Source organism: Arachis stenosperma, chromosome 8 (assembly GCF_014773155.1).
Source record: "Arachis stenosperma cultivar V10309 chromosome 8, arast.V10309.gnm1.PFL2, whole genome shotgun sequence".
Taxonomy (NCBI): Eukaryota; Viridiplantae; Streptophyta; class Magnoliopsida; order Fabales; family Fabaceae; genus Arachis; species Arachis stenosperma.
In genome coordinates, this window is record NC_080384.1 from 3,735,810 (window position 1) to 3,750,276 (window position 14,467).

At 31.8% G+C, this 14,467-nt stretch overlaps 3 protein-coding genes across 4 annotated transcripts; all 3 read right to left on the reverse strand.

Moving 5' to 3' along the window:
* Positions 1-340: 340 nt before the first annotated feature.
* Positions 341-2,875, reverse strand: LOC130943611 (putative HVA22-like protein g). 2 transcript variants are annotated; one of them, XM_057871555.1, is made up of 7 exons: positions 2,687-2,875; positions 2,233-2,276; positions 2,042-2,140; positions 1,902-1,958; positions 1,745-1,808; positions 1,433-1,642; positions 341-1,184 (listed from the first exon to the last, which is right to left on the reverse strand). In XM_057871555.1, the coding sequence occupies exons 2-7, from the start codon at positions 2,262-2,264 to the stop codon at positions 816-818; spliced, it is 831 nt and encodes a 276-aa protein (XP_057727538.1). In that variant the 5' UTR covers positions 2,265-2,276; positions 2,687-2,875; the 3' UTR covers positions 341-815. The 2 variants fall into 2 exon arrangements, with proteins under 2 accessions (XP_057727538.1, XP_057727537.1); XM_057871554.1 differs by having other exon boundaries at positions 1,745-1,958.
* Positions 2,876-8,726: 5,851 nt separating this feature from the next.
* LOC130945257 (uncharacterized) lies at positions 8,727-9,878 on the reverse strand. The gene is made up of 2 exons (XM_057873988.1): positions 9,557-9,878; positions 8,727-9,397 (listed from the first exon to the last, which is right to left on the reverse strand). Exons 1-2 carry the CDS (start codon positions 9,876-9,878, stop codon positions 8,727-8,729), a joined length of 993 nt encoding a protein of 330 aa, XP_057729971.1.
* A 1,382-nt stretch (positions 9,879-11,260) lies between these two features.
* Positions 11,261-13,239, reverse strand: LOC130946904 (WEB family protein At1g75720-like). Its single transcript, XM_057875799.1, has 2 exons — positions 13,059-13,239; positions 11,261-11,809 (listed from the first exon to the last, which is right to left on the reverse strand). Exons 1-2 carry the CDS (start codon positions 13,212-13,214, stop codon positions 11,324-11,326), a joined length of 642 nt encoding a protein of 213 aa, XP_057731782.1. The 5' UTR covers positions 13,215-13,239; the 3' UTR covers positions 11,261-11,323.
* Positions 13,240-14,467: the final 1,228 nt, after the last annotated feature.

Genomic DNA, 14,467 nt, shown 5'->3' on the forward strand with positions numbered 1-14,467 from the left:
ATATCAAGAAACATCATATATTGCCACTCAACCAAAACCCTAGCTGCAATAAAGGCCCTTTAACATCTTAAAATTGTCATGCTTGGGCACAACAATGTTGCGAATTTGTGCTATTAGTAATGTTAAGGTTAATTTCAAAACATATCAAAATTGTTGGATGGTAAAATATATTGACACATGTTTTTCGTTCAAGCATATATTGGACAAACAAACTGAACTCATTTGGGTGTAATTTTTGCAGTCCAATATCTTCGGTGCAATATATATATATATATATATATATATATATATATATATATAAAGAGAGAGAGCGAGAGAGAACAACCAACCTTGTGTGGTTAAGATTGACTTCCCATGTTAATGTCAATCAGTCAATCAAAGTATCATATCTGTACAATCAAACAATTAAAATATGAATCTATGTTCTTCCCCGATATTCTTTTGGGCGTCACCTACTCTCAAGTATTTCCACCCCACACATTCAGCTATCTAAGGTGAAATACATCCATTCAAAAATGTCAAACTGCCATGGGACAAATTATCCTTCATCAAATGTGCCTTCCATGTAAGTGTTAACATATTCCCCCTCTTAAGGATAAGGTCAACTATTCAAAGCAGCTGATGCAATATTCCTTGGGATTGGGAATCTGAGTTCATATGAAGTGGCATCAAGTTACCAAGTCTTTCATGCCAAAACAAAATTAAAAATAAAGCAAGAAATGAAATTTTAATCTAAGTATGCCTTTTTACAGTTTTTTACAAGAAGTTGACGCCAATCTTTGTCCACCAACCCTGACAATTGAAATTTTACTGACTTAAGGCATTGCAGTTGATCGATTTTTTCTTAATCTGCCACGTGTAACCCTAATGCTTTCTTCCATTACTGTCTCTTCTGTAGAGGGGTTCTCACTTTCATTTGCTGCATTAATCTGCATTGGCTCTGTCTCTGCAGGTGCTGCTGATTGGTTGATCAACTGGGGCGTAGGATTCTGGGTACTTATGCCTGCTGCAGATAAAACGGCTTTAGGCACTTGTGAAGAACTCATCTCTGCTACTTCCTTCTGTTGCTGACTTAAAGATGATCGGGAAGTAGGAGAAGGAGGATCCTCAGCCTGTATTTCTGTTGCAGCAGCTGGTTGATGATTAGCTGGTGCAGTTTGACGGACCCTTGCACCTGGTCGTTGCTATGATTTGAAGAGACAGTTTTTCAGAATAAAGCAGAAGATTGAAACCCTTGAAGATGGCAATTTATGCAGTAAAGAAGCATGAAAACAAAATACGTATTGATGACCAATCAAATATTTGCTAACAAAGAAAGCTAATTGATCAATATGCCAACATCAAATGGAGTAGTGACCTTACAGTTAAGTCACATTGCCGTAAAAAAAAAAAAAAAAAACAGTATTCAAAGCAATACATAGACATCAGCTACCTGAGCAGGGGGAGGTGCTGGCGTTGATTGCGCAGCAACATACTGCAAAATGTCAACTATTCTAGTCTGGCCGTAACTAGCAGCTCTTTGCCAATACAAAACTGCTACATCTCCAGCCCTTGTCTTTAGTTCTGACAAGTTGCGATCGATTTCTGACTCATGCTTTGCAACATATGGTCTAAAGAAGGAATCATATACATATGTTGTCCCCTAACACACGTAAAAGTCATATAGTATAGCGTTACAGGTCAATCTAACTTGAAAGCAAAGAACAAAGTAATATCAGATTTACAACAGTGAATAATGTTATACCTTTGTTTTAGGGTACCACAGGTATATGAAAAACGCCAACTTAGCTTCACTGTACATTGGGACCCTACAAGAAGAACACTCTAAAGACAAGAACAAAATATGAAAGCAAAACAGTTTCCTTATTTGTTCAACTGAAAGCAGTGGATGTATGTTGTACCATGATATAAAAGTATCACCAATTCTCTCAAAAACTGTCAAAAGAGCGACCAAAATCCTGCATCACAAGGGAGAAAAGAAAGTTGGTATTGGTATTCACCACCAGGTAAGCTTCGGTCAAATGAAAAATCAATATTATACCAATATTGGCACCAAAAGCGAAGTTGCTCAATTTCTGGTTTATTCTTCTCAACTGCTTTATAGCATTCATAGGCTGGGTAGGCATAGCCAAAAGCCATTCTGCAAGCACATAAATAGAAATCTTATCCTCAAAATTAAAAGATTATGACAAAAACCAAAAATATAATACACAGTAAGAGGTTAGGACATACACAAGTGCCCGGGTAATAAACGATCCTATCATTTTGTTATATACCTGAAATGGAAATTATGAACAAAATTAGGGTCACTACAAAATTTTGATGATTTGATTATGCTTAGCTTCTTACGGAAGAAACGCGGGGAAAGCCAGTTCCCTCACTAGTCCAATGCGAGTTTGAAACCACAATCAAATCAAATAAATTGAATACAATGGTTTCATATATTATTGATGAGATAGAAAATCGCGATTTTTTTTGGGTGTTCTGTCTAAACAAGTGAGTAACGATTGAATTTAGAATATAAAGGGCGAACCTATAGCAAATAAAACAAAGATCAGTTTCAAAATTTGAAGCTCAAATGTCAACACACACCAAAATAATGCAGCAATTAAGTTTAATTTAATCTGATAGTATATGCTAATGGCAAAATCAAGCAAATAGAGAGAGCGAGAGAGGAAGATAAAACCTATTGAGTTTTCGGGGGCAGAATAAGCGGAAGAAGCAAGTATGATAGAAATCGACGATGAGACTTTACGGCTTGATATCGCCGGCGCGGAAATTATACCCTGAAAGAGAGAAAGAGAAAGAGAGAAGAGTATTGAGTTGAGTAGAGAATACAAAGAGGGAAGGAAGCCGAGAAAACTGAAAAAAGGTATTTGGAAACTGGAACCGTTTCAAAATAAGCATTTACTTATAAGGGTCTATAAAAAATTACAGAGCAATTATTCGAATTCATCCTAAAGTTTTTATAATTAGATATTTTAGTTTTTTAACTTTTAAAATATATAAAATATTTTTTAGTTTTTATTTTTGTTAGATAATAAAATTTTTTGTTAATCATTAATGATAATTGTTGATGTGAAATGTTAATTTATACGAATAGTAGTTAAATGTATATGTGTTTGGATACAAACAGATCAATATTTAAGATAAAGTATAAAATAATTTTGAATAATTTTAAAAATATTTAAAATAACTACTAAAAAATTTTAAAATTTTAAAATAATCTTTTCAAATTAATTATATATAATTATTTTTAATTTATTAAATTTTAGCGTCTAAAATTTTTATCTATTTATCTCAAATTTAATTATTTAAATATACAAAAAAATTATAAATTAGTTTTAAAAAGACATTATTTTTAAAAAAAATTAAACTAAAATAAATTCATATTTATTTTTTACCATACCAGATATTAATTTAATTTAATTTGTAAGTATCACATTCTATGAATCTTTTTAAAAAAATTTTTTTAAACAAAAAGTTCAACGCAATAAAGTGGAGCAACAATGCAAAGAGTACTAGACAAGTAAATAAAATGTTGCTTACAAGTACAAATAATAGGAAAAAAACCAATCAACTACCTGTTAACTTCTTCTTTTCTTACAAGTACAAATGTCCAACTTTTAAAATGTTGCTTAATTGTTCCCTGAAATAAATCATGGTTTATCATAAGCAAACAACCAAGCATATCATACCTGCCAAGTAAATTCAAAACCAATAAATAAGTAATAATCATTCTTATTATCCTTTTTACATAGAACACAAATACTATTATTTTGATCAATAACGCCAAATTTATTTAATCTCTTCTTAGTATTGACCTTGTCCACTAATACAAATTAGGTGAATAATTAACTCGTGGTGGTACCAAACTCCTCCAAATAGAACTAGTAAAACTGTAACTTGTAATATCTTCCAATATTAGTTTAGATTGCAAAACCTACACAAAAAGTTAGTAGGATAAACACCTAATTTATCAAATTTTTACACTAGGTAATTTGACTGAGTGAAGGACTCTATGGAGTTGGTTAACTAAATTCAACTCCTATTGAAATAATTATCTTCTCCATTAAAAATTTCATATCCACTTTACCCCATCCCAAAACCCACAATCTTCTATTACCGATCCGCTTTGGTTTAAGACCGAAAAAAGTCTTGAAAAGACGATTTTCAATATACCACATGGTAGCCAATTATCCTCCTAGAATCAAATTCTTCTATCATCCCCTACCTCCAAAGATAGTCCTTTGATCATATTGTCTCTCACATGTTGCTTTTTTATCTGTAACTGCCATATATCCTTTTATGGACCTCCTCTTTTAGGCACAAGATGACAACAGAATACTATGTTTAGATTCAAATCATTTCAAAAGCATACAATTTTCTTCCATAATGGACAATCTTCCTTCGAAAATCGCTACCTCTACTTGAACAAGAAAATTGCATTCCGAATAACTACATCACCCACTCTCAGACCTCCTAACTTTTTTGGAGCTTGGACAATTTTCTGTATCTTAAAACTCTGATCTTAATATATATATATATATATATATATATATATATATATATATATATAACTTATCTACTTTTTTGCGTTGACCCGATTGAGAGTGATGCGCTTTTTCTGTTGGTGTTTTGTTTAACTTTTCTTTCAAGACTCCTCGTTAAACTATTATTTGTATATATCTATTTACGTATTTTGTTTTAGAGGTCGTGGCGCCTCACCACCTTTAATTTACGTCCTAGGCGTAAAGTTTTGTGTGGTAGAGTGTTACATATCTTACAAATGTTTTGGATGGATTTAGATGGTGCTCCATTTTGAGAGTTTGGACTTTGGATCATAAGCTATGCTTGATGCTTCCAAATGTTATAATTGTTGTTGTCTTGCTGAAATAATCACTTAGCCTAAATTTATTTGTTTCTGAAAATCATCATTGAATTGAATTTTTTATTAATTGAACCTTGAATTTGTTGCTATCTTGCTGAATGATCACTTAATTGATTTTTTTGTTGTAAAAAATTATCATTGAGTTGAATTTGTTACTAATTGAACCTTAAATTTGTTGCTGTATTGCTGAATAATCACTTAATTGATTTTTTTGTTACTAAAAATCATCACTGAGTTGAATTTGTTACTAATTATCATCACTGAACCTTAAATTTATTGTTGTCTTACTGAAATAATCACTTAGCTAAATTTTTTATTGCTAAAAATGATTATAATTGAATTTGTTGTTGAAAATTATCGATGAGATGAATTTGTTGCTATAGGAATCGATTTGAATTTGGTTAGTTTGTTAATCATCAATTTATTGATTTGTTTTTCTTGTTCATTTAAATCGAGAAGGTATTTTGTACTAGTGACTAATTTATTATCTATTTTTGTAATATTAGTTATGTCTAAGAATTGATATTTGATTGTTATTAAAATGTTTGTGAAGACATGCTTTTTAATTTTTGATAATCAAGTGAACCAATGACCTATTGATTGAACCAGTGATTCGGTCGTATGACCGAATTAATTACCGGTTCAATTATGATAAATGTGCTTTATTTATTTTTGAGTAAATTACCATTTCTACCCATGAAAGAAAAAAAATTATAGTTGTACTAAGAAAAGATAGGTTTCGTATGACAAAATTAACCAAAACTAAAAAATCACCTAAAAATTTCAAATTACCCTTTTCCTAACCCTAATCTCAATACTTCTCTTCCAGATCTTCTTTTCATGAATTTCACCACCTCCTTCACTAACACCACTGCCGCCGTCGCTACCAACCGTCAGCCTCACCTTCCTCCTTCTCCACTGTCACAACAACGACAACGATGATCGAGCATGGCAATGGCAAAGCAGCACCTGTTTCACTTGACCTTAGCTTCTTCTTCTTCTTCATCTTGTTCTCCAATCATCTTCTTTTTCAAATCGTGAGCTAAAGGGTTAGGATTTTTCAAAACCAGCCATGTCAAAATCCAAATCCACCATCTCTTGAGAAACCGCAATCATCACCACTGTTCCATCGTCGATCTTAGAAGTAGCAGTGATGACTATGAGTACAGATATTACAGTCACGCCGGAGAGAGGTTACAGAGCAACAGTAGAGATAGAACACAAACTCGAAATTGCAAAAAGAGAGTGTAGTGAAGTCAGAGAAAAAAGTGGTCATTATTTGAGTGTTTCACAGAGAGAGAAAACGGTACGTGGAGAAAGAAAGAAACTTGGGTGCGTCAGTAGCGAGAGAGAGACTCATAATAAAGTGGGACGCCGAGTGAAGCTATGTAAGAATTTAGATGTCATAGACTCAAGAATATTCTCACTCTCATCGAGCATAACATAGCTTTGGTGGTGATAATGGTGGTGGTGTTGTTGTAACAGTAAAAGAGAAAAAAGATGAGACTGATAATTAGTGACAATGGTGGTGGTAGTAGTTATGACGATAAAAGTGAAAAAATTTATAAAAAAAATAAAAAAATATTGAGATTTAAAAGAAAGATATTAAGATTAAGATTAAAAAAATGATAATTTAGAATTTTTAGATAAGTTTTTAGTATGTGAATAATTTTATTGTATGAAACTCTTTTTTATGAGTATAATTATAATTTTCTTTTTTTCACAAGTAAATTTGTTAGCGTTTAAAATTTTTGTGAGTAAAAATAATAGTTTTTTTTATTTATTTTCCAAAAAAAAAAAGCCTACAGTACGATGTGGTTTGGTTTATGAATTAAAAAAAATAAAAAAAACCCTCGTCTCCTAACGACCCTGATTCCCAACCTGAAGTGATCCTAACACTCCTCAAATCAATTTAGTTAATTAACTTAAATTAAATTTTTGATTATACTAAAAATAAATTTAATTTTTAGATTAACCATAATCATATACGGTCCTAAGGACCATCGCTGACAAAAAAAATTACTACCGCGCTATAATTTGGTGCTACTTTTATATAGATGTTTTCGTAAAAATTATATTTTAAACTATTAAATAATTTAATCAATTATATTTAATTAATCATGTTAAATTATTTAATATTTTATAATATTATTTTTACATAAAAATATTTTTATAAAAATATCTATCTTATAATTTGACTTATGTATAAGATGATTATTTATATGATTCATACAAAAAATAATAATTGAGATATTAACACATATTATATTAAACAATTTATTAAAATATGTTAAATTATCTAATAATTTTTAAATATCATTTACACGTAAAATCATTTTAATACAAATAGTCCCCTATAAACAGGGACGGATCCAGAAATGTTATTGTGGGGGGCCAATAATATATATAATATTAAAAAAAAATGTAAATAAATTATAATGTAAGATGCATTACAAAAATATAACGACATAAACTATATATTTAAAGTACAAAAAAACATGTGTACTTGTTACTAACGAAGTGGTACACGTCGATTCTTCATATCATAAAATTCATCGATAATAGAATCGGTGTCAAATCTTTCAGCAATCTTCTTCTCAATATAAATCAAAAGACAATTAGCAAGAAATTCATCTTCTATTTTGTTTCTGAGTCTATTATTCACAATATTTATAGCTGAAAAAGATCTCTCAGTTGTAGCAGTTGAAACAGGGAGAGTTAATACCAAGCGAATCAAACGATCAATCAAAGGATATGTTAAAGACTTTCCTGTCTTCGTTAATCCTTGACATAACTCCGAAATTGTGCACAAGTTGGTTAACTCAACATGATTAGGAACATCAAGTTCATAATGTTGAGCTTGCATTCTAATGTGAAATTTCTCTTGGTCAGTGAAGTCGCCTGGATAAAACTGTTCTATTAATTCACATACTTTGTTGACACTGAAGAGCTTATAATTTTCTCTAGCATCTAAAATTGAACTTAAAGTAAGCAATTCCACCATATTATCATTGAATCTTCCATTAATCTCTTCCAACTGTGTATCAATTACAGCCAGAAATAAATTAACACGGTAATGATGCTCCACTGAAATTTGGTCAACAATTTTGCGAGTTCGGCCTCTTCTAGGAATATGCATTGCATTCAAATTAGGAACTTTAACTTCATGTTTCTCACAAAATAATATAACTTCTTTTATGAAAGCCTCCCAACTTGATTCTGTCATTCGTTAGATTAAAGTCTTGGTAGTAGAAACCAGAGTTAAAGCATTCAATATGTCTTGATTTTTTCGTTGCAAAGCTTGACAAAGATCATGACTAACTTCCAAAATATTTCTCATCAAATGCAAAACAAAGACAAATTCAAAGGATGTGATAGCATCATAAGCAGCACTAGCATCACCACGAGTGGAGAAATTACCTTCTTTAGTGCTTTTTTCAAGAACTTCACAAGTAGCATCAAACATGCATAGCAAGCTACGTACAGAATTCAAATGAGACACCCATCTAGTATCTCCAGCTCTTTGCAAAGTACCAATTTGATTAAGTCCACTACCTGTCACAATTTGATCATTGGCAATTAAGTTTGCAACATTATTTGCTTGAGCAACCCTTAACTGATCATGACGTTTAGGAGAAACAGTCACAATATTCACAATTAGGGTAAGTTTTGAAAAGAATTGATGAACATAACAAACTTCTTTGGTTGCAGAAACAAGTGCTAATTGTAATCGATGAGCAAGACAATGAATGTAATAAGCAAAAGGGCAATCTTTCAAAAATAGAGCTTGCAATCCATTCCATTCACCACGCATATTACTAGCTCCATCATACCCTTATCCCCTAAGATTTTGAACATCAAGATTATGACGAGAAAGAACTGATGAAATTTCTGTTTTCAATGTCAAAAAACACGTATCAAAAACATGTATAAGATCAAAAAATCTTTCTTGAATACAACCGTGCTTGTCTACAAATCTCAAAACCACAGCCATTTGTTCTCGCTTTGACTCATCTCTTGCTTCATCAATAATTATACAAAATTTAGAATCACCAATTTCTTCTCGAATTGTTGCACGCACTTTTCTAGCAAAGATATGCAATATATCTTTTTGAACACCGGGAGATATATATTGAGCATTTCCAGGAGCATTTTCAAGGACAACATTATTAACATTCTGATTACATGAAGCTAAAAGCTTAATTAACTTAATAAAATTTCCCCTATTCAAAGATCCAGGACTTTCATCGTCGCCTCTAAATGCACATGCTTGAAATGCAAGCCATCGAATAGCATCAATAGATGTCTTCAACCTTAATCGGTTATTTGCAATAGTTTCATCACTATGCCTATCAAGAACTTTGTCTATATGCTTAGAATGAGCCATTAAATCATCACAAGATTTCACACATAAATTATGAGGAGAATTAGGAATAGAACCCTCGTGACATACAAATGCACAATTCACTCCATTGTTTACTTTCTTCCAATTACTAAATCCTAACTCTGAAAATGCATTTTTTCCATCATTGCGAGCACCATAATGTTTACTAAACAAGTAGTAAGGCAAACAATAAACAGCATATTTTTCTGGTGAATATTCTAACCAACTTGAAAATTTCTTAAACCAAGAAGATTAAAAATATCGACGGTGATTGTTATTACCAGAAGCTGGATAGCTAATATTTGTTGGTTGGTATGGCCCAGCTATTATATATGCTCTACGAATCTTGTCACGTTCATTGACATTATACTGCCAAATTGGACGTCGCTTTCCTGGATCCCTTTCTAGTAAAGAGATATCAACATCTTTTTCTAATCTTGAAACTTTAGCTTCATGTTCATGTGTATTTTGAGTAAGATTAGAGAGTTCACTTACTTGAACTTCTTGTAAAATAAGATTAGAGGGTTGATTTGTTTGAACTCCAATATTATCAGCAGCTTTTCTCTTAAAAATTGCATCAATTTTACTTTGCTTTCTCGTCATAAAATATTCTAATTTTTTTTTACCTGAAAAAAAAATCAAATAATTATATACTCACATGAATAAATAAAGTCTAAATATTTTTTATTAATTAAACATCAATAATAAATTAATAATATTTTTTTACTAAATTATATCAATTTTACTAAAAATAAAAAATAAAAAAACCACTAGACAAATTAATAATATACACTAATACACAGTCACACAGTACACAGATATATCAACAAGAACAATAAAATCTGCATAGTAATTGTTTAAGATATATAATAAGAAATTTATATAAAATTTAAAATATATAATAAAATGTACCTTGTCTTGTATATAGTTGTACCGTTGTGAGAGTAAGATAATGGTCAATGATTAAGTGGAGTGGAGGGCAGTGCGTCAGTGCGTGGCTATGGGCTATGACTTCAATTGCAGAAGGAATCCTAAACGTCAAAGAAGAAAGGTAATCTAGTTACTAGTGTTTCTGTTAGCCAATTTAGGGATTTAAAAAATTTAAAAATTATTAAAGTTTATGGATTGGACTTAAATTTTACTACTAATGTTTTTTTTTAAAAAGCTGGGGGCCAGGCCTCCACTTGTCCCCATGTATCCGTCCCTGCCTATAAATAATATTACAAAATAATTTCATATTTGTGGTATACTTCACTCATACTAATTGATTACTTCAACATAATAGAACAAAGACAATAATGTCGGATGTTTCCAGAGACGTATATATATTGCGGATTCTTTCATAGGAAAAGTTTAGAGAGTTAGTAACTTTATTAAATTTTGGCTAGCATATAATCAGCAAAGAGAAGTGAGTTATTGGATGAAATTTCATACTAATCTCACACCGTTAAATTATTATTGATAGCTATTTGATAACTACAAATGACAAAAATTACTAACACTCCTCACTTCTCTGCTACAATTTCAACGACTTATAAATTTATGGCATTGATGCTCACTAATGAATGCTCGCTAGGTACAGATTTGGAGTTGAACAATCCTAAACTTGGTTATCATGATGTAAACAGGAAAAAGTTGTAGAAAGTATGATTCGCTTAATTTTTTTAATTATTTGATAAGATGTGATCTTTTATCTTACATTCTTTAAGTAGGTTAAAAAATATATAAAAAAAATAAATAATAAAAGATCACACTTTAGTAAAATAATTGAAAAGATCCACTGCTCTCAAGTAATTAGGCAAAAATCATTTGGTTCAACGTTGGACATCTTAAGATACATGCATTCCAAGGATAGTTATTAGTTTTGCTCTTATTTTGAAGTGGACCAATAATAGATAATAGTATTAATCATATATTCTCATCTCAATTTTACATAATATATAGGATAATGTATTATTATTGCTGAAATTAAAAAGAAAAGCAAGCATTAAAACAAAATGTAATTAACTATTAGTTTGGTAATTATTTATGTAAAGGCGAAAAAGATGTTAATGTTGGGTTGGGTTTTTCCTTGAAAAGATAGCACCAATGAGTGGAATGAAGGACTTCTTCTTCGTGTTCCTCCTAAGAGAAGGATGCCTTTCCAACTTTTCAGGAGGAGGCTGCAGCATCAAATGATGATGATGATGATGAGACTCTGAGGGTGGATTGGCGAAGGTGACGTACCTCTTCTTCTGGAACTCATCCTCGAATCTCGAACTCTTAACTTGAAAAGTGGTTAAGTTCTCAACAAACTTGACGTCTTCTTCAATCTCATCATCTGCTGGTGGATGAACATCAACATGCTTTTCTGTTTCACTCATTTGCTTCAGTTGTTGCAGCTCTCGCTTGGTGCGTTCTAGCTCTTCCTGAAGAGAAGAAAGACAATGCGCCATTAACATGCTTTCCTCTCTTGCTCTCTCCAAGTTTTCTCGCGTTTCCTTTAGCTCTGCCGCAACCTCCCCGATCTTCCAATAACTTTCCTTCTCTCCACTCTGAACATATGCAAGTGATATATGAATAAGCTTAACTCATTAATATAACGAATGTATATTATATTGTATATGGTATGTCCAAGCTAAGAGTAAATTAAAAGTTTAAAACACACAAAAGCATATATTAATGTTATTTCCACAGTCTGTTACTCTTTGAATGATAACCATTTCTATTTGCCCTTTGTACCCTGCTGCAAGCAAAGCATAGTACTCATCTTACATAATATCATAGCAAAGTTTAGAGATTATTATTAAATATATATTTGGAATTAAGATTTTAATATATACACAGTTAGTTGGTTTTGTCACACGCCAATGCAAGAAAGGTATTGATTCTCAAAGTTACACGTAACACGAATTTAACTAAGAAGAATGGTAGGGGCAGCAAAATTATTATTTTGGTTAGTAATTAATTATTATTATTTAAAAATATAAGTTAAAAATATAATATTAGATTGTTAGACTAAAAAAATTAGATAAATAATTAAAAATATTGGCCAAAAATAATAAATTTTACTAATCCTTAAGCTTTTTTCTTTAACTAGTGAACCAATATTTTTTGGCTAACTTTTTTTATGTCTAAATTTTAAATTTTAAATTCTAGAACCTAAATTTAATATTGGATCTTTCAAAAATAAGAATTAAAAATAATTTCATAAAAAAATAATTAATATCAACTATTTAAAAATTAATTCCTATACTTCTTCATATAATATGTAATTAACAAAATATTTAGTTACTCTATTGACTTTTATAACTTTATCAAATTTTAAATTAAATACTTATAATTAAAAAATTTATAATTAAATTTTTATATTATACAAAAATTTTCAATTAAATATCTCAAATTATTTTTTTGTTAAAAAAAAATATTTTTAAAATTTTTATTTTTGTATTTAATGTAGAATAAATTATAGAATATTCTAAAAAAATATTTTAAAATTATTATTTTCTTTTAGAAATAATAACTAATAAAAACATGATTATGATTTTTTATATAATATAAAAAACTCAATTACAAGCTTTTAAATCGTAAAGACCTAATAACCTTAACAAAATATATAATACTTGGTGGTACTGGTACAACACTCTTGAACCAGAGAGACCCCAGTGGCATCAATTCAATTGGTGACTATGAATGAGTGTTGGAATACTCGAATTGATGAAATATGATATACTCACATACACACAGTTTGATAATCATTCAGGTGCATGAAATGGTGCATATGAATAAATATATAGAAGGAACCTGGTGTTTAAGGTAGGTTGTATTAGCATAGACGTGTCCAGCGAGAACTTTGTCACCGAACAATGAGACAGCTTCCTTGACAGACGTGAAAGGCGCCCTTGTATCTATCTCTGCATTTCTCACCGCCGTTACACCCTCTTCCCTATTCTTCATCATCTTCGCCTGAGACAGAGAAACAGAGAGAGATTGAGAGAACAATAATAAGAGGTGTTGTGTTGGTTACAATTAAGTACTACGAGTAGTGATGTGAAAAATGGAAGCTTCTTTTCTTCGCGTCCACTTCACATGTTTGAGGGCCTAGGCGGTGGGGTGTGGGTGGATGCTCTGCAATATATGTTGCTCCTAAATTAATGGCCCAAAGTTTTAGTATTATTATACTCTTCACCCATACCCAACTTCATGAATCAAGTCTCTTTTTCCCACTAAGACTCCTCTTAATATAAAAAGTACTTGGAATTAAAGAAACTTGTGCTTGAGATGTTCGCACAAGTGCTCAATTTGGTGCCTTCTGTCTAGGGGTGTAAATTACCGAACCGGACCGAAAATTATCGCAGAACCGAACCGAATTTTACAACAACCAATTAGAAAACCGAAAAAATCGGTTTTTTTTTGTTTTTTTCGAAGTAAACTGATCGGTTCGGTTCGGCTTTCGGTTGACTCGGCAGAAACCGAACCGAACCGGACCGAACCGAAAAATGAAGGTTCAATCGTGTGTATTTACCAAGTTACCCTTTAACCTAGGTATAAAAGGGCAACTTCACACACAACCCTAGCCTTCTTCCTCTCTTTTACGCGAATGGCGAATCCGGAGCCCTAGCCTTCTTCCTCTGTTCTTCTCTTCCACGGTTCCACACTTCCACAGTTCCACCTTCGATTCCACCATGCTCGAGAGAAGGAGACCCTGAAGGAGAACCCTAGCTTCTCTTCCTCTCTTCTTGTCTTCAGTCATCGCCGTCGCAGGGTCGCCTCGCAGGGTCGCCGTCGCTGCCTCGCTGGGTCGCCGTCGCCGAGGAGCAATCCATTCACCGAGAAGCAGTCCTGTCACCGAGCAGCAGTCCAGTCGCCAAGCAAGACTCCAGTGGCCGTCGCAGTCCAAATCGAGCGCCGAGCAGCACTCCTGTCACCAAGCCATCTCCTGCAGAAAGCAACTCCACAATATCTTCTTCGGAGGTTAGAAATTCTGAACAATTATTGTTAGAGATTCTGTTTAGTGATATTGTGCTTGATTTAACCTGAACAATTGTTTTTACAAATTCTGTTTGTAGTTATGATTTTGAGAAATTCTGTTTGTGCCTTTGTGGTTATGTTTTTTAGAAATTCTGTAGCTAGAAATTTTGTTTGTATTGGCTGCATCAAGAACTCACAGGATAATGCATCGCTTTATTTTTTTATTTTAATTTTTTTCCTGG

Coding starts and splice junctions, on each gene's coding strand:
- LOC130946904 (XM_057875799.1), bottom strand. CDS start 13,214: ATGATGAAGAATAGGGAAGAGGGTGTAACGGCGGTGAGAAATGCAGAG. Junction 11,810..13,058: donor CAACCTACCTTAAACACCAG/GTTCCTTCTATA, acceptor GCATATGTTCAG/AGTGGAGAGAAGGAAAGTTA.
- LOC130943611 (XM_057871554.1), bottom strand. CDS start 2,264: ATGATAGGATCGTTTATTACCCGGGCACTTGT. Junction 1,959..2,041: donor CGCTTTTGGTGCCAATATTG/GTATAATATTGA, acceptor CTTGTGATGCAG/GATTTTGGTCGCTCTTTTGA. Junction 1,185..1,432: donor CAGCACCTCCCCCTGCTCAG/GTAGCTGATGTC, acceptor TTCAAATCATAG/CAACGACCAGGTGCAAGGGT.
- LOC130945257 (XM_057873988.1), bottom strand. CDS start 9,878: ATGACGAGAAAGCAAAGTAAAATTGATGCAATTTTTAAGAGAAAAGCT. Junction 9,398..9,556: donor TATTAGCTATCCAGCTTCTG/GTAATAACAATC, acceptor ATGCATTTTCAG/AGTTAGGATTTAGTAATTGG.